We start from the raw sequence: 26,884 nt of genomic DNA, 5'->3' as shown, positions 1-26,884 counted from the left end.
CCTGCCCATCTGCTCTGTCCTCAGACATTTGCCTTCTGCTTTCACAAACCCATCCTTTCCTCCCCAGTGGGCAGATATCTTGTCCTACAAGTGAGAACACTGCAGTTTCAGCTGCACTTTGGAGCCCAAACTCCTCTAATTGCAGATTCCATGTCTCTGATTCCTCTGCAGAACTCTGGTTGCACCTCAAACCCAGCCCAGAGGCAGCAGCCTCAGGAGGGGAGGGAAATCACTGCTGCTGCTGCACAGGGGAAGAAAATGATTCTGATATTAACTAAGGATAACTGAGAACTTCTTGCTTTAAATTTAAAGTTTGCTGTTGATGGGGCAGGCATGGAATAATGAGAGTGGTGGCTTTGTCCCTGTGGTGTGGCTGTGGGGCTGGGGGAGGTCACCAGAGTCAGGGGCTTCCAACATCAAGCTGTGATGAGGTGTGGGTTTGATTGGTGTTTCTTTTTATTTTTAGCAAGCATTTCTCCTGTGGCAGGAGTTCTGTGCAGACAAGACCTAAATGGAACAATTTCTCATAATTACAGAAACACAGCCCAGAGGTGGGGAGAGTTACTGGAGGGGTGAGGATGTCCCCTTGCCAGCTGCCTTTCTCCAGGTGTTTCTGATGTGGTGTGGGGTGCCCAGGCTGGGGAGGTGACCCAGGACATCCTGACCTTCCCATCACCACCCCCAGCTCCTGGGTCCCCAGAGCAGGAGGATTTTAGTGCCCTTGGGCACCAGTGGTGCAGTTTCTCTGTCTGCTCCAAGGTTGTGGAAAGGTTATAATGAGGGCAGTTATCAGAGGACTGCGTTATCAGCAGGAATGACAGGGTAGGTGAGGGCCAGGGGAGCTCTGGAGAGCATCCCAGGCATCCCAGGGCATGGGGGGACAGCTCTGTTTTATGTCAGAGTGGCACTTGGGAGCAGCCTGGAAATAGCCCCATCCATTGTGGAATTCCTGCAGACACAGAGCTGCTGGAGGAGTCCAGAGGAGGGAAAGGGAGATGGGCTGAGGGCTGGAGCTGCTCTGCTCTGAGAGTTGGGGTTGTTCAGCCTGGAGCAGAGAAGGCTCCAGGGAGACCTTGGAACACCCCCCAGTACTTAAGGAAAGGTGGGGACAGACTTGTAGCAGGGCTTGTAGTGTTAGGATGAGGGCTGGTAGGTTTAAACTGAAATAGGGGAGATTTAGACTAGATCCAAGGGAGAAATTATTGCTGCTGAGGGTGGTGAAACCCCAGCCCAGGATCCCCAGAGGGGTGGGAGGTGGAACCATTCCCTGGAACCATTCCAGGTCAGGTTGGACAAGCTGAGCAACAACCTGCTCCCTGGATTGGACTAGATGGTCTTGAGAGGTCCCTTCAGCCCAAACCAGCCTGGGACTGTAGCAGTGGATGTGTTGCCTCTCCCCAGGACCCCAGGACCATCCCCCCTCTCCCCCCCTCACTTTCCTCCATCCCTTTCCCCTGCAGCTCTCCCAGCAGGGAATTCAGCCCCTCCGTGTTGGTGCTGCAGCAGCTTTATTCTGGTAGGAGGGAAGTGATGCAAGAAAAAGGGGAAGGTGGCAGATGGCTCTGCAAAAAGGAAAAAAAAACCACAACCAAACCAAACCAAACCAAAAAACCCTGCTCAGAGGCGGGAGCCTGACGCACGGCTGTGTGGGGGTGTTGGGAAGGGATCCCAGCCCCAGTCTTGGGATGGAAATGGGGGGGTTTGGGTTGTAAGAAAAATACCAGGGTCTGGGAAAAACTTCTGTCACTGAATTAAGTGTGGATTTTGTTCAGGGAATTAAGTTCTGGCCCTGTGTGCTCAGAAGGGCAAGCGCTGCAGGATGCTTTGATTTTTATTATTTTTTTTTAAATTTTTTTCTTTTTTTGGGGGGGAGGAGAGGGGGGCTGGGCTGTCAGGACCCTGTTGCATCCCTTTGCATGGCAGCAGTGTCAGTAACCATAGTGGTGCCCCCCTGGTTTTACTGATATTTTCCCCCCATTACAATCTGTGCTCATGCTGGGTCACTGGGCTCCATCAGGGTGAGAAACCACCACGTGTGCAGGGGGGTTAAAAGTTGTCCTGAGCAGAGGACGATAAGAAAAATACCCTGGCTGTCACCACTCTGTTTCAAGTGTCAAGACAGCTCTTGGGAGAGCAGCAGAGGCTGGGTACCCCAGGAGGTATTCATAGTGCTGGGGCAGGAACAGCAGGAGCAGCAGGGCAGAGCCTGGGTTTGCTGCTTGGGGACAGGAGGAATTCCCATGTGTGGCACCAGCCTGGGGGCTGACTTGTGCCTGGGTGTCTGCAGCAGAGCCCTGGGGTTGCTCTCAGCCTTTTGGAGCACAAACACTTGGTTTGGGCAGCTCTGACCTCCTCCCCTTGGAGGGGATCCCTGGATCTCAATAATAAATGGGATGAAGGCTGGGGGGTTGTGGAAAGGCTGCAGAGGGACATTCTGAGACCAAGGATGCTCTCATGTGAGGTGCCTTTACCCTGCCCCTCCTGTGGTTTATATTGGAGATGGATTGGAGCAATTTCTGCCTGGAAAGGGTTGTCAGGGCCTGGCCCAGGCTGCCCAGGGCAGGGCTGGAGTCCCCATCATCCCTGTAGGGGTTTCAGAGCCCTGGAGGTGTGGGGATGAGGGACATGGGGCAGTGCTGGGGGAATGGTTGGACTGGGTGATCTCAAAGCTCTTTTGCAACCCAAATGGTTCCATAATTCTAACAAAATGGGCAGCATGTCTGTCACAGAAGGAATTAACCCAGATTTTCTACTGTTACCAAAATCTGAACTATTTTCTTCATCTTACCAGGGCCCTCACCCCCCTCTTGCCTCTCCTGCTGTCCTTGTCCTTGCAGGTCAGGTTGTTTTGTGCCTTTCTCTGACCCCACATCACTGCTGCTTGGTCCCTGCCTGCATCCCAACACAGGGAAACATCCCCAGCAGCCTTGGGCAGGGCTTGGAATTCACAGACTTGTATTTTCCTCACTTCCCAGAGCACCTTTTTACAGTTTTTACATCCAAGACTATTTTGTCTTTTTGTCTCTTGCATTGCAGGAAATGCCTCTTCCCCTCCACCCCCTTTGCCAAAAGGTTTTTTTATTGAAATGGGACTTTAAAGGTGATGAGAAGCATTCAATGTGCAGGTGGCTGCCCTGCTCCCTCCTGCTAAATAAAACCAGGCTGCAAAAGTAGACAGAGCCTGACAGCAGACAGATAGCTTTATTGCACTCCAAACTATCATCAGTTTAATAAAACAAAACAAGAAGAGCAAAATCTGAGTTTGTGCTGGGGAAATCAAGCTCTTTCTTCACTCAATGTGATAAACCAAGTTTTTCCTTTAACAGCACTTTAGCCCCTGCCTGTGGGGAGATAAATGAGCCCCAAAACTTTGCCCTTAAGATATAATAATAATGATAACAATAACAACAACAATAGGAATAATAATAACAGTAGGAATAATAATAACAACAATAGGAATAATAATAATAGGAATAATACTACTAGTCTAAAAGCTAATTATTATTCATTTTACTTTGTAAACAGAGACAGCTCCTGGTTTCTGCAGAAGGAATATAATCAGAAGGAATATAATTCCTGGAGAGGAGGGGAGATGATCTGGGGACAGGGGGGAGGTTTGTGCAGGTGTGGGGTATCCAGACCCCAGAGCAGCTCCTGGGTGGGATCCCTGCCCTGGGCCAGGGACAGCAAAGGTTTTACAGCCTCTGTTTGTGTGAGTAATGGAGAGGGCATTGAGTGGACATTTGTACTGGAATGCATGGATCAGTGTAGGTGTTGTCCAGGGGTTTGTTGAGATCTGCCTGCAGGGAGGGCTTGGCAAGGGCTGGCTGTGAGCAGCTCAGGAGAGCACTGGGGGCTGGAAGGAGAGCTGGGAGTGATGAGCAAAACACATCCAAACCTTTTACTTTGACAAACGGATGGCTTTTTAATTACATGCCCTACATACAGCGTGTTTGCTTCCAAACCAGAGTTTAAAATTTATGCTGCAGATGAATATTAATGATATAGACAGCTTGGTAAGGATCTAACAGCCCATTAGCCTGATGAAGGCACTGGAGGATCTGCCTAGCCTGCTGATGAGTGACTTCTTGGAGGGGAAAAAAAGCTCAAGAAAACCTGAAAAACCTTTCACAGGAAGAGAAGGAGAGGAGATGTGAGCAGCCTGGGGTTTGGTACCCATGGTTTGGTAGAACCCCTGGGATGTGAGCCCCTGGCCACTGCAGTGCCCTGGTTGGTGGCCATCAGCAGCCCAGCCCCACGCCTGCCTCTGCCTTTGGTGATCTGGTTTTCTGAAGCTCTAGAAAGGAAGGGCATCTGCACGAAAAGAAAAGGCCTGGGTTTATCTCAGTGTAAATTCAGGGAAAATAACCCTGAAGGGGGGGTACTGGGAAGGGACTGTCAGTGGTGAGCTGCACTGGGTGCTCCTGCTTTCTCTGTTGGGTATTTATTGTTTTCTGATGTTGGTATTTATTGTTTTCTGATGACATGAGAGGAGGTCGGAGCCAGGGGGGGTCGGGCTCTGCTCCCCAGGAACAAGGGATGGGACAAGAGGAACTTTTGGCACAATTCAAGTTGTGCCAGGGGAGGTTTAGGTTGGAGCTGGGGAAGAATTTCTCCCTGGAAAGGGTTGTCAGGGCCTGGCCCAGGCTGCCCAGGGCAGGGCTGGAGTCCCCATCATCCCTGGAGGGGTTTCAGAGCCTGGAGATGTGGGGATGAGGGACATGGGGTGAGGGTGGCCTGAGCAGTGCTGAGTTGATGGTTGGACTGGGTGATCTCAAAGCTCTTTTCCAACCCCAATGTTTCCATAGTTGTGTGACCCTGGTGCTGGAGAGGAGGAGGTGGGAGCTGGGTGGTTCTGCTCTGGCTGCTCCAGAGATGCAGCAGTAGAGGCACCACAGGGCTCAGCCAGAGCCTGAGGCTTTGCTGGGAAGAGGGAAAGGGAAGGAAGAGCTGGGAAGGAGAGTGGAGCTGGAAAGCAAACCTGATGATTGATTTCTTGCCCTCAGGGCTTCTCAGAGCATCTCAGCATCATCTGCTGAGCCTGAGAGGTATTCCCTGGGAGGAGGAGCATGGGAGCCACTGCTCCTCGGCCTATTAAATAATTTGCACCGTCAGGTTTGTTAGTGAATAAGATAAACTGATTTTAAAGAAAAGTAGTATACCTGCAAGTATTTATCTCCCCAGTGAGCTGGCCAAGAGTTGCATCAGCAGAACAAAATGTGAAGCTGCTTTTTCCTGAGATCCAGCTGTGGTGGGAAGCAGGCATAAAGATCCTCCTGGGAAAGCCTCCAGCAGGATGGGGCATGGCAGGGGAGGGAGCAGGAGGCAGAAACAGCCCCACAGCACAGGGGCTTCTGGGGGGGAGAGCCTGACCCCACACACAGCCAGTCCTGTGCATAGCATTGCTCTGTGGGATCTCCTGGGGATGGAGATGGGGATGGGGATGGAGATGTGGAAATGGGGATGGAGATGTGGGTGGGGATGCAGATACTGAATGAGGATGGGGTTGGGGATGCAGATCACATACAGAATCATCCTGCTTGGCCAAGACCTCTGGGATCAGAGTCCAACCATCAACCCAGAAGAAACCCCATGATGGTTTCTCTCCCCATCAGGACCAGAGCATGTCCTGAAGGCCACATCTGCAGGGTATTTGAATCCCTTCAGGGGCAGATGAGGATGTAGATGATGCAGATGCTGCTGGGTTCTGTGCTGGTCCCCTTCCCCAAGCCCTGGCAGCATTACTGAAAGCCTGCTCCCCCCCATCCCTAGTCCCCCTCCACCCCCCATGGCATTTTGGTAGCACCCCTCTTAGAATAAAGCTTTATTATTATTTTTTTTTAGTGTTGCCAACCCAGGGAAAAGCCACCCAAGAGGTTTCCAGCCAGGGCAGTGTCCCTGGGAGCCCTCCCCAGACACAGAGCCAGCTCAGTGCTCACCAACATTCCTGTAGGGAGAATTCCTGCATTTCCAGCAATTTGTCACCTGTCAGAGCTCAGGGGGTTGATCAGCCCCTGGCTGCTTCCTGGGCACACAGTGGCCCCCAGGCCAAGCCTGGCTCCTGCCATTTGCAAACCTCATTAGCAGCTTCCTTAGCTAATGAGGCTCCCTGGGAGCAGGGGAGGGAAGGGCTGGGTGGCCCTGGTGAAGGTAGGGCTGGCAAAAGCTGTGGAGGAGAGGACACAGGTGGAAGAAGTGCTGGCTCCAATTAGGGGTTTTTTTTCCTAATTTTTTTTTTTTTCCTAAACCCATTAGGTGTGTGGGATTGCTTCCACTTCACTTAGCAAGCAGAAGTGAAACAGGCAGTGACTGAGGGGAAATCTACCCTAAAGGATAGATTTTTTTTCCTGAGATCCAGCTGTGGTGGGAAGCAGCCATAAAGATCCTCCTGTCCTGGCAGAGGCTGTGGCAGGGCTGGGGCTGCTTGGCCTCGGGGTATTTGTGGGTTTTGTCACCTAAGAGAGAAAGCTGAAAACTCTGAAGTCTGTGTTTTGTGATAAACTCAGGTGTATCAGCAATAAAATTCCCTGTGCTGGAACTGGGATTCTGTTAGCAGTAAGAGCAAGAAGATGTCCTGCTGTCTGTCTGTCTGTCTGTCAGCACCACAGCCATCCCCAGCTCCCCACACCATCCTGTGCCTTCCCTCTCCTCCAGTTCCCTTCCATTTCCCCCCAGCTTCAAGCAGTTCTTGCCAGCCAAGCAGAGGATGTGTTTGCAGAGGCAGATTTAACTTCTGGAAAACCAAATGTCATGTTTCCAGTTTGCTGTGACAGGATGAAACCGCAGGGTGATTCTGTGTACAGATTGCCACAGGTACCATTTAGAAATGTACAGGGAGTAAAAAGGAGCAGCAGCAGCACTTCTTCCAGAAGCCTCCAGCTTGCCCTGGTTGTGCCTCTTTGGCATATTCCTTCTTCCTTGATAATTTTTTGAAGCCTGGGTCTCAGAGGCAGCGGGGGCTCTGCCAGCAGATCCCTGGGCTGGGGGTCTCTCCCAGGACATTGCTGGGCTGAGCTGGGGCAGGGCATGGAGGGGGAAGTGTAGGATCTGGGGTTTTATGCAGTTGTTGACGTGATAAAAATGTAGAGGAACTCCATAATCCTTCAAGTCCCACTTCCCATGACAATTAGCAGCTCTTGCTAATTTGCTAGTGGAGTTATCAGTGCCCCTGTGTCTCCTGCTGCCAGCAGCACCTTCAGGAGTGGCCATCAGTCAGTGTGAATTATTCACACAGTTAAGCTCCTTTCTCCTGGAGGATGATGATTTAATGGCTGCTGCATGTATCTTTTATGTGTTAAAAACCATGAAATAGTCTGGTGGAACTGTCCAGAGATCTCTGTGCCCCCCCCTCAGCTGCCCATAACTGGTGGAAGTTTTTCTCCCTTGCAGGGATGACGTGCCAAGCCAGGACATCCTACACAGAGGACGAGGTGCTCTGGGGCCATCGGTTCTTCCCCGTCATCTCCCTGGAGGAAGGGTTCTTCAAGGTGGATTACTCCCAGTTCCACGCCACCTTTGAGGTGCCCACCCCCCCGTACAGCGTGAAGGAGCAGGAGGAGATGCTGCTCATGTCCTCCCCCCTGATAGCCCCTGCGGTCAGCAACAGCAAGGAGAGGAACAACTCTGTGGATGGCCTGGATGCTCTCGACGAGGTGGGCACCAAGCTGCCTTCAAAACTGCAGAAAATAACCGGGAGGGAAGACTTCCCCAAAAAACTCCTCAGGATGAGTTCCACCACCTCGGAGAAGGCCTACAGCATGGGGGATCTGCCCATGAAACTCCAGCGGATCAGCTCGGTCCCCGGCAACTCGGAGGAGAAACTGGTGTCCAAAACCACCAAGATGATGTCCGACCCCATCAGCCAGTCCGTGGCCGAGCTGCCCCCCAAGCTGCAGAAGCTGTCGGGGGGTGGGAGGATGGAGGGCAACCTGCCCCCCAAGTTGAGGAAGATGAACTCGGATCGGTTCACATAACCCCCCCGGGGCTGCCAGCTCTCGGGTAGGGCTTGAGCTGCCCCGGGGCAGGGCAGCAGGGGCAGGAGGAGGGGTCCTGTCCCACCCCCTGGACAAGGGTCCTGTCCCCAACCCCCCGGACAGGGGTCCTGTCCCCCCCCCTGGGGTGGCAGACTCCGGGGTCAGGCAGGAGCATCCCCCTGGCAGCGCTGGGAGCACCACGGAGGGGACGCTGGGCGAGCTGCTGCTGGCTGGCATGTAGTATCCCAACAAGCATGCATAATAGTGTGCAATTTTTGCATATAGTTTTATGGCATGACTCCTACTCTATTTATACTGTATATTCTGGGGGAAAAAAAAAAGACCCAAACAAAAAAAACCCTAAATAAAATCTGGAGAGGGACGTTCCTCCCCCCACCCTCTGTTCCTGCAGAGTCAGTGGTAGGCAAGCCCTGGGAGTGGGGGACTTTCAGGTCAGGTTCTGATTCAGTTGGAAAATGGTTTGGGGGTTTTATTTTCCTGAGGTGGGTGGTGATGTTCCCTTCTGGTCCGTGTCTCTTTTCTCCAGAGAAGGTGTATTAGGTAATTCCCAGCACCAGACCTGCTAGCCTTAAGCCAACTGCTGGTTTCTGTTTTGCTTTCGTGTTTTCTTGGGGTTTCTTTTCCTGCCTTTAGGCCGCCAGAAAAAACAAACAAACAAAAAAAGGGTATTTGGGTATTTGCTAAGGTGTTGTTTATTAAGAGTTCCTTAGGCAAAGAGAGCCTCGGCAAAACAAGAAATCAATGAGGAAACTTCACACTTTAGATACAACTGGTAATTTTTTTTTTTTAAATCTTAATGATTTTTAATGTTATATGTGAAAAAAACCCTTTGAAACAAGCAGGACATGCTTGATTTCCTGTGCTGGTGGCACAGCCAGACACCAAACATCCTGATGTCTCCAGGAGGCCAGGCAGGTGGGTGCTGTGGGTGCTGTGGGTGCTGCCCCAGTTCCCTACCATGCCTGGGTTCTGCTCAGGCTCACTGGGCCAGTGAGGGGGTGGTTCTGATGCCCCCTGTCCTGCTGCCTCCTTACTGCTTTCTCTGTGGTGAAAATAATGTTTAAAGATGTTCTTAACTGAAGTTGACCCTGTGGGTTTGGAAATGAGTAATACTTTGTATAAATGTTTGGGTTGATATCCTTCCCTCCTCGTGTTTTTTGGGTTTCCCTCACCCACCCGTGGGTGTTGCCCGGGTGCCCTCGGTCCTGGGGTTTGTGGTGCTCCCCAAAAGGCTGGAGTTGGCTGTGGAGGTGCCCAGGGACACCCGTGGTTGGAGGTCAGGTGGCTTTCCAGGAATTCCTGCTTGGAGGAAGAGATGGAGCAGTGGGCAGCAGTCAGAGGATCCCAGCACCAGCAGCCAGGATGGGGTCTCTGGGTGACACCCTCTGGGTGACATCCTCTGGGTGACATCCTCTGGGTGTCAGCCCCTGGGTGGTCCCAGGCACGGACACGGGTGGGTCAGGAGGTGCACAGGGAGCTGCAGTCCTGGCCAGGACCTGCTGCCTGCTGGGCTCTGGGAAGTCCCCTGTGGCTGCCACCTCCTGCTCCATCACTGGGAGCAGAGGGCTGGGGGGCAAAAAGTGGTTTTGGTGTAAACATTGGGGTGGAATAAGGGCTGGGCAGCTCAGCTGGGCTGGAGGGTTGGCTCAGGGCTTTCCCTGGAAGTCACAGTGGGTCCATCAGTCCTTCCCACTGCCTCCCAGGGTTTCTTTCCATCCTTTCTCCTGGTTCTGGTGTGGTTCTGCATGCTCTGGCACCCTTGGCCTCTGCTTCAGTGCTCTGCCAGTTGGTGCTGGAGGTGGGGGTGAGCCTTGCTCCCCATGTGCAGGTCCTGTTGCTGATGTGGCAGGGGGATGTCTGGGCAGCTTTTCTCCCCTTTGCCAACACTTCCTCAGGTGGTCTTGTAAAATAGTGCTGATTTTTTGTACCACGTGGAACTCTTCTGCCAGTTCTTGCCTGGCAGTGAAAATAGCCATGTACCATTGCCAGGTGTCAACAGGAAAACCATCCCCAAGGCCAAACCAGAGAGCCCAGAGCATTAATTGACACGATAGACCTTCAGCTGAATGGTGAGTCCTGCCAGCAGGCTGGAGCAGATGGGGCTGGTTTGGGAAAAAAGGGTCTCCAGCAGCCTGACCTCTCCTCCAAAGCCTTTTGGGTTATTTGGGGTGGATGTGGGACCATCATCTTCCTCCTGGGCTGCTGGGGAGTGTGACCCAACAACCACACTGCTGTGTGCTGCTGCCACCACTCCTGGGGCTCTGATACCAAAGCACAGCTCCAAGGTTGGGGCACCCCCAGGGGACACTGGGGTCCCCCCTGTGGTCTGCCCCACTCTCCCACCGTTGGTTCATGGTCAGGTTGATTTTTTGTTGTGGTCAATGGGCCTCAGATGAAGAGCAGTGGGGTTCCAGCAGCATCCTCCCCCCTGAAAGCCCTGCAGAAGGTGCTGGGCATCTTGTCCCCTGGTGGGATGGCTGCAAAGTCCTGCCCTCGGGGGTTTCTTTTCTTGGGAAACTTTGGTTTGAAGCTCTGTAGGAGGTTGAATGAAGTAGGAGCAGTGGGGAATGTGTTCTACAAAGAGGTGATGGAGAAGTGCCGTGCTCAGTAGGCTCTATAAATCATCTGCAAGTATGTGAAACACTGGGAACGTATCCTGATTTGTTACTTTAATTAATGCCATAGAAAGTATTAAGTTATTATTTACTGAAAAGTTTGGTTTCTTTTGTTTTTAAATAGAAATATTGCACCTGTCCTTGCTGGACACCAGAGGTCTGAGGTGTTGTGTGTGTGGAGGTGACAACGTGTGTGTCTGTCATTAACAAGAGTGAAAGGGGGGGTAATTTTCTTTAGTTGGTCATTTGAGGAACTTATTTCTGGTTAATATTTCATTTTGTTTGGCGTGGCCACTTTGGTGGTGTTCTGTTTTGGTTTTCTTTCTCCCAAATGACCATTTTTTTGCCCAGCCCTAACGCTGATGCTGAGCAGCATCTCCTGGTTGCACAGCAGGTCTGTGTCCTCTACTGCTGAATTTATGCTTGAATTCTATTGTAAATTGTACATATTCGAGTCAGACTAAACTAAATGCATTTTCTGGCATGCAGTCTATAACTGTATGGAAGTACAAGTTTATTTGGGTTACACGGACTGACACACTCTTGTATTCAGTACTACTGCAAGCTCAGTTTTATCTCAAGCTCTATTAAACTTTCAAGACTTGTGCTGTTTAAATGTGTTTGTCTTTTATCACTGCTTGTTCAAGGTTTCTGGTTTCTCGTGGTGTGCACAGGACAGCCATTCCATTGCTTTTGAAAACAGCAGAAAAGTTACCCCTGGGTTTAGCTGAGCTGCAGTCTCGGGGGAGTGTGGAAATAATTTATTATTATTTAGTAATTTGTTATTATCATTAGAATCATAGAATTGGCTGGGTTGGAAGGGACCTCAGAGATCATCGAGTCCAACCCTTGTCATCACAGAATTGTTCTGGGTGGAAAAGACCTTTAAGATGTTGATGATGATGATGATGATTATCGTTGTTATTTATGAATGTATTACATGAGTCTCCTCTGCAGCACAGGGACTGGGAAACTCTCTTTGTCTCTGCATGGAGAAGGAGGAATTTTTAGTGTTATCTGGGCACTCCAGTCCCAGGAGTTAAAGCTCTGGCATCAGAGCAGATCATCCTGTTTGGGTTTTTTAGCCTTGTTAGTGGCTGGGTGTCAGCACTCGGGGTGAGCAAAATATGTTCTGTGCTAACAGAATAGAAGGAATTAGAAATTCCTGATAACAGAAGGGTGAGGGGGGGTGTGTGGTGCTGGCTGTACCTGCTGCCCCTCCAGAGGCTGCTGAGTGAAGGGTGCCAGAGCAGAGCTGGCTTTTGGGTTTCAAAGGACATCTGGCTGCCAGGCTTGAGCTGGGAGCCCAGAGCCGTGGGGGCTCCAGAGCTGCACTTCTCACACTGACACCTCACAAAAAAGGGGAGGAAAAAAAGGGTGTGGAGTCCTTCCCATGCCAGGAGGTCTGTTTGGGATGCTCTCAGCCACCCCCAGGTGATGAGTGGAAGGAATCCCCATGTTAAGCCCAAGCTCAAGGCAATCACCCAGCTCAAGGCTCTCTTCCCTTCCCTCCTGTGGGATGGGGAATGCTAACACAAAGCAAGGAGAACAGTGACACGTTCTCACATGACAATCATGGATGCAATTTGCCTCTGGAACTGCACTGGATGTGCCAAAAGACTGGAGCTGACCAGGAGGTCCTTGCCATAGCCAGCCCAGCCCCAGCAGTGGCCTCTCCCAGCTGGGTGGGATGTGCTGGTGTCTGCAATGCCCAGGGATGCTGCCTCCTCTGTGTGCCCAGCTATGGGATGGAACACCAAACCCAGGTAGGAAAACCCACAGTGAGTGCATAATAATCCCATCCTCATCCCTACAAGAGGATCTGTGGTGTTTGTGTGCCTGCAGCAGGTCAGTGTCATCAGTGCAGAGCTGTTTGCTAATTCAGATTTATTTCCCCAGTTCCACTCTCCTAACTTCTGCATTTGTTTCTGTCCACAGTGTTTGCAGGTTTAAGTTGAAAAGCTCTCTGGGCCCTGGCTGGGGAATTGGGTCTTTGGCCTCCCTCCATCCCAACAGTGTGGGATGGAGAGCTTGTGACAGATGGATGGAATGACCTGGGGAGACTTTTCTCCTGGCATCCTCCAGACTGTCCCTGGGAAGGCTCCAGGCATCGATTTCTTAAGCGTTCTTGGAGCCTCTGTCAGTAAGGAAAAGAAAAGCCAAGTTAATGCAGGACCCAGCACAGGGACAGGATTCAGCCCTGTGCTGGGATGATGCTCAGGATGAGTACAAACAAGACCTCACACCTTGCTCTGAGAAGGACAAAACATGTGCTACTGATTGAAAACACTGATAGATTCACTTCATAGCAAAACTCATTTAATTTTCGAGGCAAATTAGCAGAACTCCTTTGTGAGACAAGCATTTGCATAGAGTCATGGAATTGGCTGGGTTGGAAGGGACCTCAGAGCTCATCAAGTCCAACCCTTGATCCACTCCCCCCGTGGTTCCCAGCCCATGACACTCAGTGCCACATCCAGGCTCTTTGGAAAGATCTCCAGACACGGAGAATCCACTCCTTCCCTGGGCAGCCCATTCCAATGCCTGATCACCCTCTCCAGAAAAAAATTCTTTCTCATCTCCAACCTAAACCTCCCCTGGCACAACTTGAGACCCTGCCCTCTTGTCTTGCTGAGAGTTGCCTGGGAAAAGAGCCCAACCCCCCCCCTGGCTCCAACCTCCTTTCAGGGAGTTGGAGAGAGTGATGAGGTCTCCCCTGAGCCTCCTCTTCTCCAGCCTCAGCACCCCCAGCTCCCTCACCCTCTCCTCACAGGATCTGTGCTGGATCCCTTCACCAGCCCAGTTGCCTCCTTTGGACCTGCTCCAGCACCTCAATCTCCTTCCTAGGATAGTGAGGATTTTGTTCTTCTTTCCATCAGAGCATTACTGATGTGTGCCTCCCCATGGCAGCACCAGGGGACTCAGAGGCAGCCAGGGGTGCCCAGGGCACTGGGAGAGGTGAGTGCAGGCAGCAAAGCAGCTCAGGCCAGGGCTCTCCCATCCAGCATCCTGCCCAGGTGCTGCAGCCCTGCAGGGAGCACAGCACCCAACTTGCTGCACAGCCAGGCACCCAGGGGGGTTTGCAGGGGGGTTTGCAGTCAGTTGTTCTGCCTCAGGCATTCCCTGGGGAGCAAGGGAATGAGGAGCTCTCAGGGAAGAGAATTTATTTCTCTGTAGCTGAGTTCTGATGGAATAAGAGGTGGGATGAGCAGAGCCCCAACACAGGGATGCTGGAACTTCACCTGTTTGTGTTGGTTGGTTGCTTGCTTTTTGTTTTGTTTGGTTTTGATTGTTGTTTTTTTTTGTTTGTTTCTTTGGTTTTTGTTTGTTTTTTGTTTCCTACTGAAAAGCAGAAAGCATCAGAATTCAGCTCACTGAAAGCTCAAGAGAAGAATTTTTTATTTCCCCCTGAGCTGGGGCTGGCAGTGCCCATGTCCTGGGTTGATGCTGATGTGATGTTCAGATTCAGGCTGGAGCTGAGTGCCTGCATCCACACTGTGTCTGTGTCCCCACGAGTGTCACATCACCCAGCTGCAGGTAGCATCACCCTGACCTGATGGCTTTGGATCAGCCAGGGGGTGCTCAGAGGAGCAGGATTCCCCCTGCAGAGGGGAGCTCTCAGGCTTTATATTTCTTTGTATTTCTTGCCATGCTTTTCCCTGCACGTATCTCAGCTTCACGTGTGCTGACAGCACTGCTGATCCCAGCTGGAGAAATGCAGGACAAGTGAAATATTGCCATGTTCCTTAAGGCTCCTGGGAATCCTGGGCATTGCTATTTCTGAAGGGAGAAGAGCTCAACCTGGCTTGCTGTTTCTCCTACCAGGTTCAGACTCCCATGTTTAATATTCACAGTGAAGATAAGTGAATTGAATGGTTTTATGGGCTACGTTTTGGAGGGAAGGGACTCTGCAAAGCAATGTGGGAAAAGAGCTCTGCTGGGTTGGGGGGAGGAATATTACTTGAGGGGAGGCACAAAATACAGTTTGCAACAGGCAAATGCAATAGAGGCATTGCTGATAAACATGCAGAAAACTCAGTGCTCCCTTCCCAGTGCATAATTTAGGATTTAATATTAAAGAAGCAAGAAACAACACTTGCTCTGACAAGGCCTATTCTTGAATTTTATGTGATATTCCTAAAGATCCTGTTACAAAATCAGGGCCTGGTGTATCAGCTCCACCGGGGAGCCTGCAGAGTGCAAGTGTTTTATAAGCAGCCATTTATTACAATTCTGCACACACACACACACACACACACACACTCCCCAGCCAGACCACGAGGCCTGCAGATACCTCAAGACTGTTGCATAATTTATGTATTTGATATGATCTTTTTCCCTGTGCACACACAGGTTGTTTGCTCAGCCCTCAGGACATCTGTGCTGGGGAAATGGCTCTCCCTGGGCAAAATGTCAGAGGATGCTCTGAGACCTCATTACCCAAGGGAAGGGAGCAGGAGAGGGAAGAACTTTATTTAAAGTGCCTGGAGGTCTGTGTGTTGTGAAGACAACCTCTTGTCTTCTTTAATCTGGGCATCAAAACATCTTACCCTGTAAACAAATGGATGTGCCCCAAATAAATCTGCTGCTTTAGCTGCCAGTCCCTCTCCTCCTCCCTCTGGAGCCTTTTCCCTCCAGCAAGGAGGGGAATTGAGTTGTGGGGTACTGAGTGGTTAAAAAGAAATCCCTGAGAGTCTGCAAATGAACTGCTGTCAAAGAGACACATTTTAAGTTTTTCTTACCAAAAAAACCCCAAACAAGGAGTGTCCTGGGGAAGTGGCAAAGGGCGTGGGGCTGCCCCCTCTCTGTTCCATTCATTCTATTCCATTCTATTTTTGTTTGGTTGGTTTTTTACAATGAAAGAAAAACCTATTTGCCCAGGGTTCACAGGAAGACAGGAGGCAAGTGTCCCCTGGCATGCCAGCAGTCAGCAAATGTCCATGGAGTTCTTGCTGTGGGACAGTTTAGTTGGGCTGGTGAGGCCACAGGTTGCTGCTGCTTCCATAAATACCCAATCCTGGTGTTAAAAATGAAGGGATTTAGGAGATGAAAACTTGAATTACATTTCTAGCTCTCTGCTTCAGTGCCTTTTGAGTAGTTTGGAACCCACTTCTAGAGAGCCAAGAAACAGGAGTAATTGGGATGGGATGGTTTTAATGGGAGCTGAGCTTCCTTTCCATTATTTTTTAGGAGCTAGCATATGAAAAATAATTGAAAAAAAAAAAAAAAGGGTGGCATGGCAGGAGCAGGCACTCACAGGGGGACTGTGGGGATGGTGAGGTCCTTGCAGACCTGCCAAGCCCTGATGCTCCTGCAGAGCAGCTCTCTGCTCATTCTCTGCACAACACACAGAGGAAATGAGCTTCTAACTTAATTTATGACCTCTTGTCTTGCTCCAGGCTTGTCTCTTTTTTTAATTTTTTTTTTTTTTTTTTAAATCTTTTTGGTATAAGACTGCCCTCCAGGAGTGCTTTGGGTGTAGCAATCCAAATCCAGGACCAAGCCAGGGATTTTCCTTGTCCCTGTTGCCACCAGGGATGGAGAGTGCCAGTGACCTGGCTGGCCTGGCAGGGGACCCCCTGCATCACCCAGGCACACTTGCCAGGAGGGCCAGGAGGGTGATCTGGTTTTTATATATACATATATATGTGTGTACATATATAACCCACCCTTTTCCAGGTTTTTTTTCCCCTCAAATGCACAGAGGACAGAGTGGGAAGGGCTGCTCAATAAGGCAGCCTGCTTCCTGCTCCGGCTTGTAAATGAGTTTTGTGGAAATGGACCATTTGTGGATTGTCTGTTTCTATGGTGACAGATGGGAAGAAACGTGTGGTCCTGGCTGCCTTCAGCTGCCTGAGCTCTGCAAGGGCTCCCACAGGGAAAACACAGCATCCAATTCCCCAGGGATCAGCAGCTGGGACTGGGGGGGAGATCACAGGCTTCAGGCTGGGAAAAATCTCTGGGGCAAAACTGGGGTGAATGGGGTGAATCAGGGCAGTCAGGAACAGCCAGCAAGCCAGGAATTACTGTGAGGGGGAAAGGAATGGGAAAGGAAAGGAAGGGGGAAAGGGGAAAGGAAAGGAAAGGAAAAGGGGAAGGAAAGGAAAACAGAAAAAGGAAAGAGGAAAGGAAAGGAAAAAGGAAAGGAAAGAGGAAAGGAAAAGGAAAGGAAAGAGGAAAGGAAAAGGAAAAGGAAAGGAAAGAGGAAAGGAAAGAGGAAAGGAAAGGAAAGAGGAAAGGAAAGAGGAAAGGAAAGGAAAGGAAAGGAAAGGAAAGGGAAAGGGAAAGGGAAAGGGAAAGGGAAAGGGAAAGGGAAAGGAAAGGAAAGGAAAGGAAAGGAAAGGAAAGGAAAGGAAAGGAAAGGAAAGGAAAGGAAAGGAAAGGAAAGGAAAGGAAAGGAGGAAAAAGTTCCTAAGTTCTGGTCTCTTGGAGCCAGGAATATCCTCTTGTCACAGGGAGATGAGAAAGGGAAAACCCATCAATGCCCTCCATAGTAATATAGAAGTAAGCTGATGAGTTATAAAAGCTATAACATTATTTTTGGGGTGAATTACTGATTTTTAAAAAACATGTATTTTCTAAAATATTCCCCTCTTATCCCTAGGTCTGAACTCAGCTGCTTCCAGTTGAGCCCCACAGCAGCCTGCACAGGGTCTGCAGTCAGTGGATTCCCAATGGAAATCCTGTCAAATCCTTCCTCACCTGAAAACTCCTCTGGGAACTGAAGTTGCTTCCCACATTACCAAACACTCTGGAATGCCAAGGTTTTTGCTGGAGTAAAACCCAAGTTATTATTCTCCTGTTCTCCTGATTCCCCCCCAGGCAGCAGACTCAGCAGAGCCCCTGGTGCCTCTGCCAACTCTTTAATATTTCAGTGCAGGTTTATCAGCTCTGTGCTGACACCAGAACCTCAGCACAAGGCTGGGGAAATTGAGATGAAGGTACTGAAATATTGAATCTATTGAAATATTGAAATATGCTCCCCCTTTTCCAAGGGCTGGCTTACCACTTACCTCACTTGTGGGAGGAAAAAATAGATGACAGAAAAGTGAACTGCAGGATTGCTCAGTCCCTGAAGTGCTGAGGTCAGGGAGTGCCTGGGAGGCTCTGCTCCCAGGGGTGGGAAAGCTGATGATTTGGATGAGAAAAGTCTGTGCTTACCTGGAGGCAGGGCCAAAGGGCATCCCAGCTGCAGCAGCAGCAAACCAAGGTGCTGGGAATATCCCTGCTCCCAGCAGGACCTTTCCCTCCAGGGACACCAGGCAGAGGGCTCCTGGGACACGGGACATCCAGCCAGCATCCAGCAGGTAACATGGAGTGGGTAAAGTGGGTAAAGGTTGGTTCAGAGCCACACTTTGCCTTGGCAAGGGCTGGTGTTGGTGGCAACAGGAGAGGAGCCTCCAGCTGCTGTAATGAGGAATGGCCTGGATCTGGTCATAACCCCATATATATCCATATATATATCTATATATCCATATATGTATATCCATACCCCCATATATATCCATATATATGTCTATACCCCATATATATCCATATATACATATCCATACCCCCATATATATCCATATATGTATATCCATACCCCCATATGTACCCATATATATATCCATACCCCATATATATCCATATATACATATCCATACCCCCATATATATATATATACACCCCTTCCAATTTTCTCTTCCATATATTTATATTCATATCCCCTTATATATCCACATATATATCCATATATCCATACCCCCATATCTATCCATGTATGTATATCCATACCCCCATATCTACATCTCAGTGACCCCTTTCTGGCAGCAGAGTGCAGCCACTCCTGCATAAAGCACAGCCCCTGGCTTGGGGATGGAGAAATGTTTGTTCTGACCAGCGTGCTGATCTGCTCAGACAGGATCCCCCCTCCCTTCCCTGGCTTTAGGGTCTCTGTGTCTCACCTGTGCCCTTGTGCTGTGCTGAGGCAGTGCAAGTGTCTGTCCCTCTTTCAGCCCTGCAGAGCTATTTCTCACTAATATTTCTTTTTTCCTTTTAAAATCAACATTCTCATGGATAACTTCAGTATTCCTGGCAGGAGGAGGACGTGTCTGGTGCAGGTGATCAATATTACTGATTGAGTAATGAGCACTGGTGAGCTTGCAGCAGACTTCCCAAAGCCCTCTCCCACTTTTTCTTATTTTTTTTTTTTTTCCTCACAGGGACAAGCAGCAGCAAGTGTTGCACACTGGAGCTGATCCCTGTGCTTTCCATTTTTAATAGCTGTACTTTCAGGTTTTGATTCCCCTCCTGCTGGGTGCCAGGCTCTGTGCAGCCAGGCTGCTGGGAGATGCTGCTCTTTCCCAAAGAGCTTTTTTTTTTTTCCCAGGGTTTGGTGGGGAGCTGTGCCTGTACGTGGGTGGCTGTGATTAGAGCTGGTGTTAATTAGAAGAAATGCTAATATACCAGATGGGCTGGCTTGGTTTTTTTCTCTTCCCAAGGCCCAGGATGGGTGCAGTACATGTGCTTCTGGCAGTGTTGGGGCAGGGTTTGTCAGCTCTGCACATCCAGCCCCCACACTGCAGCAATCCACAGGCTGCCATCACCCACTTTATTAATAGCCCAGGACTTTCAGGCTGGGAATCTATTTAGGGCTGGGAATTTATCCTGGCACAGCACTGGCACCCTGCCCTCAGCATCTCGGGGAGCAGAGGAATTCAGCTGGGGCAAGGTGGGAGGGAGAGAGAGGAGGAACCCAAATGTCAGCCCTCCCTGTGCCTCTCTCTGCTGAATTCCAGACTGGTTTTTGGAGCTGTAGATCTGGGAGGGAGCTGCTGACAGACCTGCAGCTCCTGCTGGCTGCAAGGCACCAGCCAGGGCCACATCCCCCAGCATCCCCCAGCATCCCTCCAGCATCCCTCCAGCATCCCTCCAGCATCCCTAAGCATCCCCCCAGCACCCCTAAGCATCCCCCCAGCACCAACCCAGCATCCCCCCAGCATTCCCCAACCCTGGGCTCATCCCCAGCCCTGGTCCCTGAGTTCCCTCCTGGCCTTGGTCCCTGCCAAGGGATGGGAAGGGATGGAGCCTGCCCTGGGTGCCATGGTAACAGCTTCCCCCTTTATCCCCCAGGTTTTCCATTTTACGGTTGGCAATGAATTACCCAGGGGAGAGCAGGAACAAAAGGGAGATTTCCCACCCCATCCAGAGGTGTCTGGGACCCAGGAGCTTCCTGGGGTTCTCAGGGGAGAGCAGGAGACTGCTGGGGCTGCCCCTGCCCCTCTCTCACTGGGAATTTCCTCCCCACATCTTCCCCACCAGAAGCTCTCCCCAGGCTGTCCCTCAGCTCTGCTGCCTCCTCTTTACCCTCACGTTTTTCCAGCCCTTATCCCAGGCTGGAAAAGGGCAGGGCAGCTTTCAGGAAACGTTTTCAGGGGTGGCAGCATGAAAGGGGTTGGGATATTTGTATGGAGAGAGAGCAAAACCCCACCAATACTGCTGCTTCAGAACCCATAGAGACTCAATACGTCTGTGGTTTATTTCAGGGAAAAAAAACCCAAACCAGCAAAACAAAAACCTTCTCTGGCAGCTTTTGCATTGCAGCTGACCTTAGAGAAACAGCAAAAGGAATTCTGTAGAGAAAAATATTCTCCCAGCCTTGTCAAGCTGGTGGGGAGTGACCCTTTAAAAGAGCATTCCCGTTCATTAAAGGAAGAAGTTATAAATATATAGTAGTTATATGTAGAATGAGTTATAAATATATATATATTTGTGTGTACCTCCTCCCTGAGCTACCTTCTCATGGACTCAGCCAAAGAGCCATCCTGAGCAGGGGTCAGGAATTCATCTACAGGGTAAAGGGGAAAAAAACCCTTACAGAGTATCTTCCCAGTCATCATCCTGGCTGCTACCCCGTGCTGTATGGAATAAGGCTGGAGAGAGGAGCACTGGAGGGTAACAAAGCCCCCAGAATATTTCTCTTTCTTTTCTTTTTCCAGCCCAGATTCACTTCTAGCTGAGCCAGCCCAGGTACAGCAAGCAGCCCCTGCACCCCCAGCACATCCCATCCCATATCCCCATATCCCAGGGACCAGGAGCTGAGTCAGGGGCAGCCCATGGAGCAGAGCCTGGCAGTGACACACAGGCTGCTGAGGAAGCTGTCACTGGGAAGAGCAGGGTAATGATTCACTGGGGTGCTGGCTTTAAAGGAACTGAAGCTCTTCCAGAAGCATTCAAGTACAAGAAGTGATTTTTTTAAAAACTGTAATTGGGACTTTTCACTATAATTAAATACGTTCCCATGTTCCCTTCATCTTTGCTTTCCCTCAGCATCCTGATAGCTTGGGTTTTATTTATTGTCTGCAGCTACTTGCTTCCAGTTCCCATATGAATGCCTAGAAACATTTAATTACATGCATTTTCCAACCAGCAATCCACATGTGTGAGCCAAAGTCTTTAAGAATCCTTTTTTTTTTTTTTTTTTTTTTTTGGCATTTAAATAAGAATTTCATGCCTGACACAAAAAGCTGCCTTTTTGTTGTTGTTTCATCTCCTTTTCAATAGGATTCGAGGAACAATCTGGAACAAGATGGTTTGGGTTGGAAGGGACCTTAAACCCCCCCCAGTGCCCCCCCTGCCATGGGCAGGGACACCTCCCCCAGCCCAGGGTGCTCCAAGCCCCATCCAACCTTCAGCACTGCCAGGGATGGGGCAGCCACAGCTTCTGGGGGCAACCAGGGGCTCAGCACCCTCACCCCAAAGGATTTCTGCCTCAGATCTGACTCTGTGTCCCTGATTTCAGCTCTGGCTGTGAAACAGATTGGCAAGGTCCTGGGTACCAAGAGCTGCTTGAGAGAGGAGCAGTGCTAATAAATAGCATCAGCAGTTTTATGCACATGTTTATTATTATTATTATTAGCATTATAGATATAAAATAGATAAAATGTATTCTGTTTACTAGTGCAGCGATGGCAAAGGTCATTTTATCTATACACAAATATATCTGTGTGTGTGCACAGGGGAGGAGGGGCTGTCCTGAGCCACCCCCAGAAACTCAGAGCCCAGCAGTGCCCCCCCCTCCCTCCCCTCCAGCCTTTGCATTCCTGCTCTGCACTTCCCTGGGTTTATTAGAGCAGGAAGAATGAAACCCCAAAACCTGATTAAGTTTAATACCTTGGTTTGTTGGGTTTTTCCTCCCTCTTTCCCCAGAGCCTCCTGTTAATTCCAGCAAGTGCAGGTACTTACAAGAAACTCAGCTGAAAGCAAAGTTGCAAGAGAGGAAAAAAACCTTTATCCTGGCCCAAACCAGGACACCTGGGGACACCTTTACTGCCAAATTATAGATTAATTCTGCTCACTAAGCTGCAAGTGATTTAGCTGAAGTAAAAGCCCCCCTTCAAGAAGAAGGGAGAATTCTTCTTCCAACAGATACCTTTGTAATGATAATAAAGTTAATTTAGCTTAATGGAGCTGGAACTGCCACCTTCATGGGGCTCAGCTGGGCCAAAGTGGGATGGGAACACATTCCATCAGCTCCTTGGAAAGCTCCATCCCTCAGCCCCCCTGGGCAGCTCTGTGCTCCAGCTCCATCCCCTCCATCTCCTGCTCTGAGGGGCTCAGAAGTGACCCCAGGACTGGGGCTGCAGGGATGATCCCTGCCCTGCTCCCAGCCAGGATGCTTCACAGCAAGGGAACTACAGATACCAAAAAAAAAAAAGGAAACCTAACATTGAAGAAGATCTTTCTTTTATTCCTTTCATGGCCTGGTTTAGTGCAGGTTTCCTTTACCCCATCCCAGGTGCTTCCTGCAGCCCCAGAGCCCTTGCTCAGCATCTCCCTCCCAGCTCTGCTCATCCCCAGCTCTCAGGAGCAATCCCACTCCCTGATGACCCCACAGCCTCTCCTGCCCTGTTAAAAACCACCATGGCAGCTGGGAAAAAACAATGAGACCCCAGGGCCTGCTGCTGCTGTACTCAGCTTCTCCTGCTGCTGCTTCTGTTGTGCCAGACTGAATTTATTTCTCCTAAATAACCATGAAGTGGATCTGCCTGGGCAGCTGCAGCCTTGGGGGGTTTTAAAGAAACTTCTATTGGTGGGGAAGGGGCTGCACCACATCGGTCCCAGGGCTGCTCACTGCAAAGCACTGTCCCCAGAAATCACCCAGACTTGCAGGGAAGCGTGAGTGGAAACCACTTATGGGATTAAACAGATTACAACTTTGGGGGAAGGGTGCATGTATTTGGTAGAATGATCACTAAGCCAGCTTGTTAGATTTTTTTTTTTTCCTTTACCTATTTCCCTTTCTCCAAGGAGCCCTGAGGAATAAAACTGACATTAACCACTCATCTTCTTCCTTCTCCAAGTAACGGATTGTTGAGGAACCCAACACCACAAGATCTATCACTTCAAAGGATGATCTCAAATCTTCTGGTTCATTGGTCATTCCCATCGGCTCTGCCTGCTCCTGTTGCACAAATTAGATGTAATTGGAAGAATTTTATGAAGCTATTATATGGTAATGTCTGGAATATTAAAAGGTGCTGATGTATATGAGGGGAAAGCCTATTTACTTGTCATTTCAAGCTCTGTTAGAAGCATACAAACAACATTTATTCCCTTCAGGGAAGGCAGTGTCAGCTGGCAAACCCTAACAGAGCAGGCAAGTGTCAGCCAAAAATTCAGTGCTGCCTTTTAAAATGCACTGGAATTTGAAAATACACTTTGGAAAGGAAAGCCCTGACTTCCACCAGAGATGCAGAGAGAGCTTACCAACAGATGTGGTTTATCTTGATTTCAGTAAAGCATTTGACACCGTCTCTCACAGCATCCTTGTAGATAAGTTGATCAAGTATGGGTTTGGTGATCAGGTAGTGAGGTGGATCAGGAACTGGTTGAAAGGAAGGAGTCAGAGAGTTGTAGTCAATGGGGCAGAATCTGGTTGGAGGTGTGTGACTAGTGGAGTCCCTCAGGGGTCGGTACTGGGACCGGTGTTGTTCAATATCTTCATCAACGACTTGGATGAGGGTATAGAATGTACCCTCAGCAAGTTTGCTGATGACACTAAGCTGGGAGGAGTGGCTGACACACCAGAAGGCTGTGCTGCCATTCAGAGAGACTTAGACAGGCTGGAGAGTTGGGCAGAGAGAAACATGATGAAATTCAACAAGGGGAAGTGTAGAGTTTTGCATTTGGGGAAGAACAACACAATGTCCCAGTATAGGTTGGGGGCTGACCTGCTGGGGAGCAGTGTAGGTGAAAGAGACCTGGGGGTCCTGGTAGACAAGAGGATGACCATGAGCCAGCAATGTGCCCTTGTGGCCAAGAAGGCCAATGGCATCCTGGGGTGCATTAGAAAGGGTGTGGTTAGTAGGTCAAGAGAGGTTCTCCTCCCCCTCTATTCTGCATTGGTGAGGCCACATCTGGAGTATTGTGTCCAGTTCTGGGCCCCTCAGTTCAAGAAGGACAGGGAAGTGCTTGAAAGAGTCCAGCGCAGAGCTACTAAGATGATGAAGGGAGTGGAACATCTCCCTTATGAGGAAAGGCTGAGGGAGCTGGGTCTCTTTAGTTTGGAGAAAAGGAGACTGAGGGGTGACCTCATCAATGTTTTCAAATATGTAAGGGGCGAGTGTCAGGGAGATGGAGTTAGGCTCTTCTCAGTGGTGACCAGTGATAGGACAAGGGGTAATGGGTGTAAATTGGAGCACAGGAGGTTCAAGTTGAATATTCGAAAACATTTTTTTCCTGTAAGGGTGACAGAGCCCTGGAACAGGCTGCCCAGGGAGGTTGTGGAGTCTCCTTCACTGGAGACATTCAAAACCCGCCTGGACACGTTCCTATGTGATGTACTCTAGGTGGCCCTGCTCTGGCAGGGGGGGTTGGACTAGATGATCTTTCGAGGTCCCTTCTAACCCCAAGGATTCTATGATTCTATGATTCTATGATTACAGAGGAAACCAGGGTTAGATCACCCATTAATAGAGAATAAGATCAGAGTTTGGAAGGGAAGGAGTTTCCAGGATCTTCTGGCTTCTAGCAAAAGCTGCTGTGCCTAGAGGGATGCCAGGAGGAAGGTACCAGGAGGATTCCTGAACTCAGAAGAGAAAAACCAAACCCAAGCCCATCTTTGTTGTGAAAGGCCCATGGGTTCCATCCCAGGGAAGGAAAGGAGCTGCTGGGAGGAGAAAGGTTCTGCAGCCAAGAGCTGGGCACTGCTGGGGACAGGGTGATTGCAGGGCTGGAACACAGAGGCAGTCTGATTGGAAATGTGATTTTCTCGTGGTGAGATGATTCTGATGGATTCCACGAGATGTCAGGTCACAGCTTAAAGCATCTTCTCTCTGAACTCCATTCCTCAGGAGAAATGAGGGCTTTCAGGAGGGGAGGAGTGAGGATGAGAAAGCTGAGCAGAGAGGGGCCCTTCAGCCTCCCCAGCCCTGGCTGGTTGGTCCCCTCATCACCTCCCATCCCATCCCATCCCATCCCATCCCATCCCATCCCATCCCATCCCAGGATAACAACAGTAACTGGAGAGATGGCTCAGCTCAGAGCCTGCCTGCCAGACCTCCAGAGCCCTGCATGCTCAGGGGGCTTCAGGCTTCCCTGCTTTGCTATTGTTTTGGATTTGCTTTACACTTTTCCAGAAATTAAAAATGGAAATAAAGAAAAAACACCAAAAAACCCAACAAAACCCAAAACCCAAGCCAAATCAACCAAAAAACAAAAAACCAGAACAACTAACCCCAAACCATCAACTAAATCAATCAAACCAACCAAAAACCAGAGGTTTCCATTCCAGGTGGTATGGACCAGACCTGCTTCTTCCTGGAGCACCCAGGGAGAGCAAGGCACCAGGGTTACTCCAAATAAACCCCACCCCAGAGCACAACCTGAAGGTGAAACTCCTTCCTATGACTGATTTAAATATTTATCACCTTTAGACACTATTGTCAATACCACCAAGTCTTCTGATGAGACCTTGCTTTCTGCAGAAGAGGTGCAGCACATAAAGACTTTGAAATTATTCATTTGCAGCAATAAAAACTTCAGGCTTTTCATCTGATTTCCCTTTTCATCATGCCATTAGGGATTGCTGCTGTTTCTGTACAACAGCTGCCCACACAGCACCTGCGAATGTCAGAGCTGCCATTCTGCATTAATTCCTTTTTCCAGGGGATTTTTGTAAGCAGAGACTGCACCAGCATTTATTAGAGTTTCTATCACTTGCTAAAAAACCAAAAAAATCACCCTAAAAAAACCCAAAACCAAAAATACAAAAAAAAACCCCAAACCCAAAAGAAACCACAACAAAAAACCCCTCCAAACAAACACCAAAAAACTTAAAAAAAGATGAATCTACCCCAAGATGAGGGCAACTCCAGCTCCCTGTGCGGAGAGGGGAGATGCTCCAGGGCCAGCCCCCAGCCAGGCTGCTGGATCTCCCTTTCCCAAGGAAAATCTGGCATTTGCTCCCCATGGGTGAAGTTTCTAAGGAAATGAACACCAGGACTTGCAGGAACTGACAGGGCCCCAGACAGCACAGGGTGTAATAACCAGAGCAGGGGATTGAAACACAGAAATACTGAGCTATTGCCTTCCAAGAGGGGCAAACACTGGCAGAGGGAGATAACAGTGTCAGGGACTGATGCTCTTTCCAATTTGTATTTATTTTCCATTAAACTTTGGTGATTTGGTGATTTGAGATGGCTGCTGTTGTTTGAAAGTCATTGAAACACTTCCCCTCTTTAATGTATATTAGAATGTTGATGAAATATGTATAACCCACAGTCATTTCTCTTCCCCTCTCCCACCTCCACTTGGGTAAAACATTCCATTAACTCACAGATTTGAGAGCTTTATAACCAATCAGTCCCCATTCCTCATTATATCTTCCTCCTGCCTTTACATTTCAGAACATTTATTAAATGAAACACTTAAGAAATGACTGCAGAAAACCCCAGAACCTGTTTCTATAGAGACAGGTCTGTCTTGATTCAGGGAAAGGTCTGTGGGGAAAAAAAAAAAAAAAAGGGAAAAAAAAAAAGGATAAAGCATCAGGACAAGGGGCAGCAGCAAATGTGCTGGATAAATGTAATCCCCTGAGATTTGGGGCTTACAGAGGAGCCTAATTAGGGAATAACTGTGAAGAGATTGCACAACCTCTGGGCTGCTCCTGAGAGGAGCCAGGCTCCACATCCCACATCCCACATATCCACCTTCCTCTTGGCCCACAGACTGGTCCAGGTCTCACCAGGGATGGAGCAGCTTCAGTCTACCTGGGGACTGTCACCTCTGATG

At 49.6% G+C, this 26,884-nt stretch overlaps 1 protein-coding gene across 1 annotated transcript in view; it reads left to right on the top strand.

Moving 5' to 3' along the window:
• The window catches only part of KCNJ3 (potassium inwardly rectifying channel subfamily J member 3), a 33,165-nt gene extending 25,154 nt beyond the window's left edge, over positions 1-8,011 (top strand). The window contains exon 3 of the mRNA XM_030454230.1: positions 7,390-8,011. Coding sequence (XP_030310090.1) covers positions 7,390-7,973 — 584 coding nt within the window. The 3' untranslated portion in view covers positions 7,974-8,011. The remainder of the gene's footprint in view (positions 1-7,389) is intronic.
• Positions 8,012-26,884: the final 18,873 nt, after the last annotated feature.

The sequence above is a fragment of the Calypte anna genome, chromosome 7, assembly GCF_003957555.1.
Source record: "Calypte anna isolate BGI_N300 chromosome 7, bCalAnn1_v1.p, whole genome shotgun sequence".
NCBI lineage: Eukaryota > Metazoa > Chordata > Aves > Apodiformes > Trochilidae > Calypte > Calypte anna.
The sequence above is the reverse complement of the archived record's forward strand: the minus strand, read 5'-3'. Positions and strand labels throughout refer to the sequence as shown.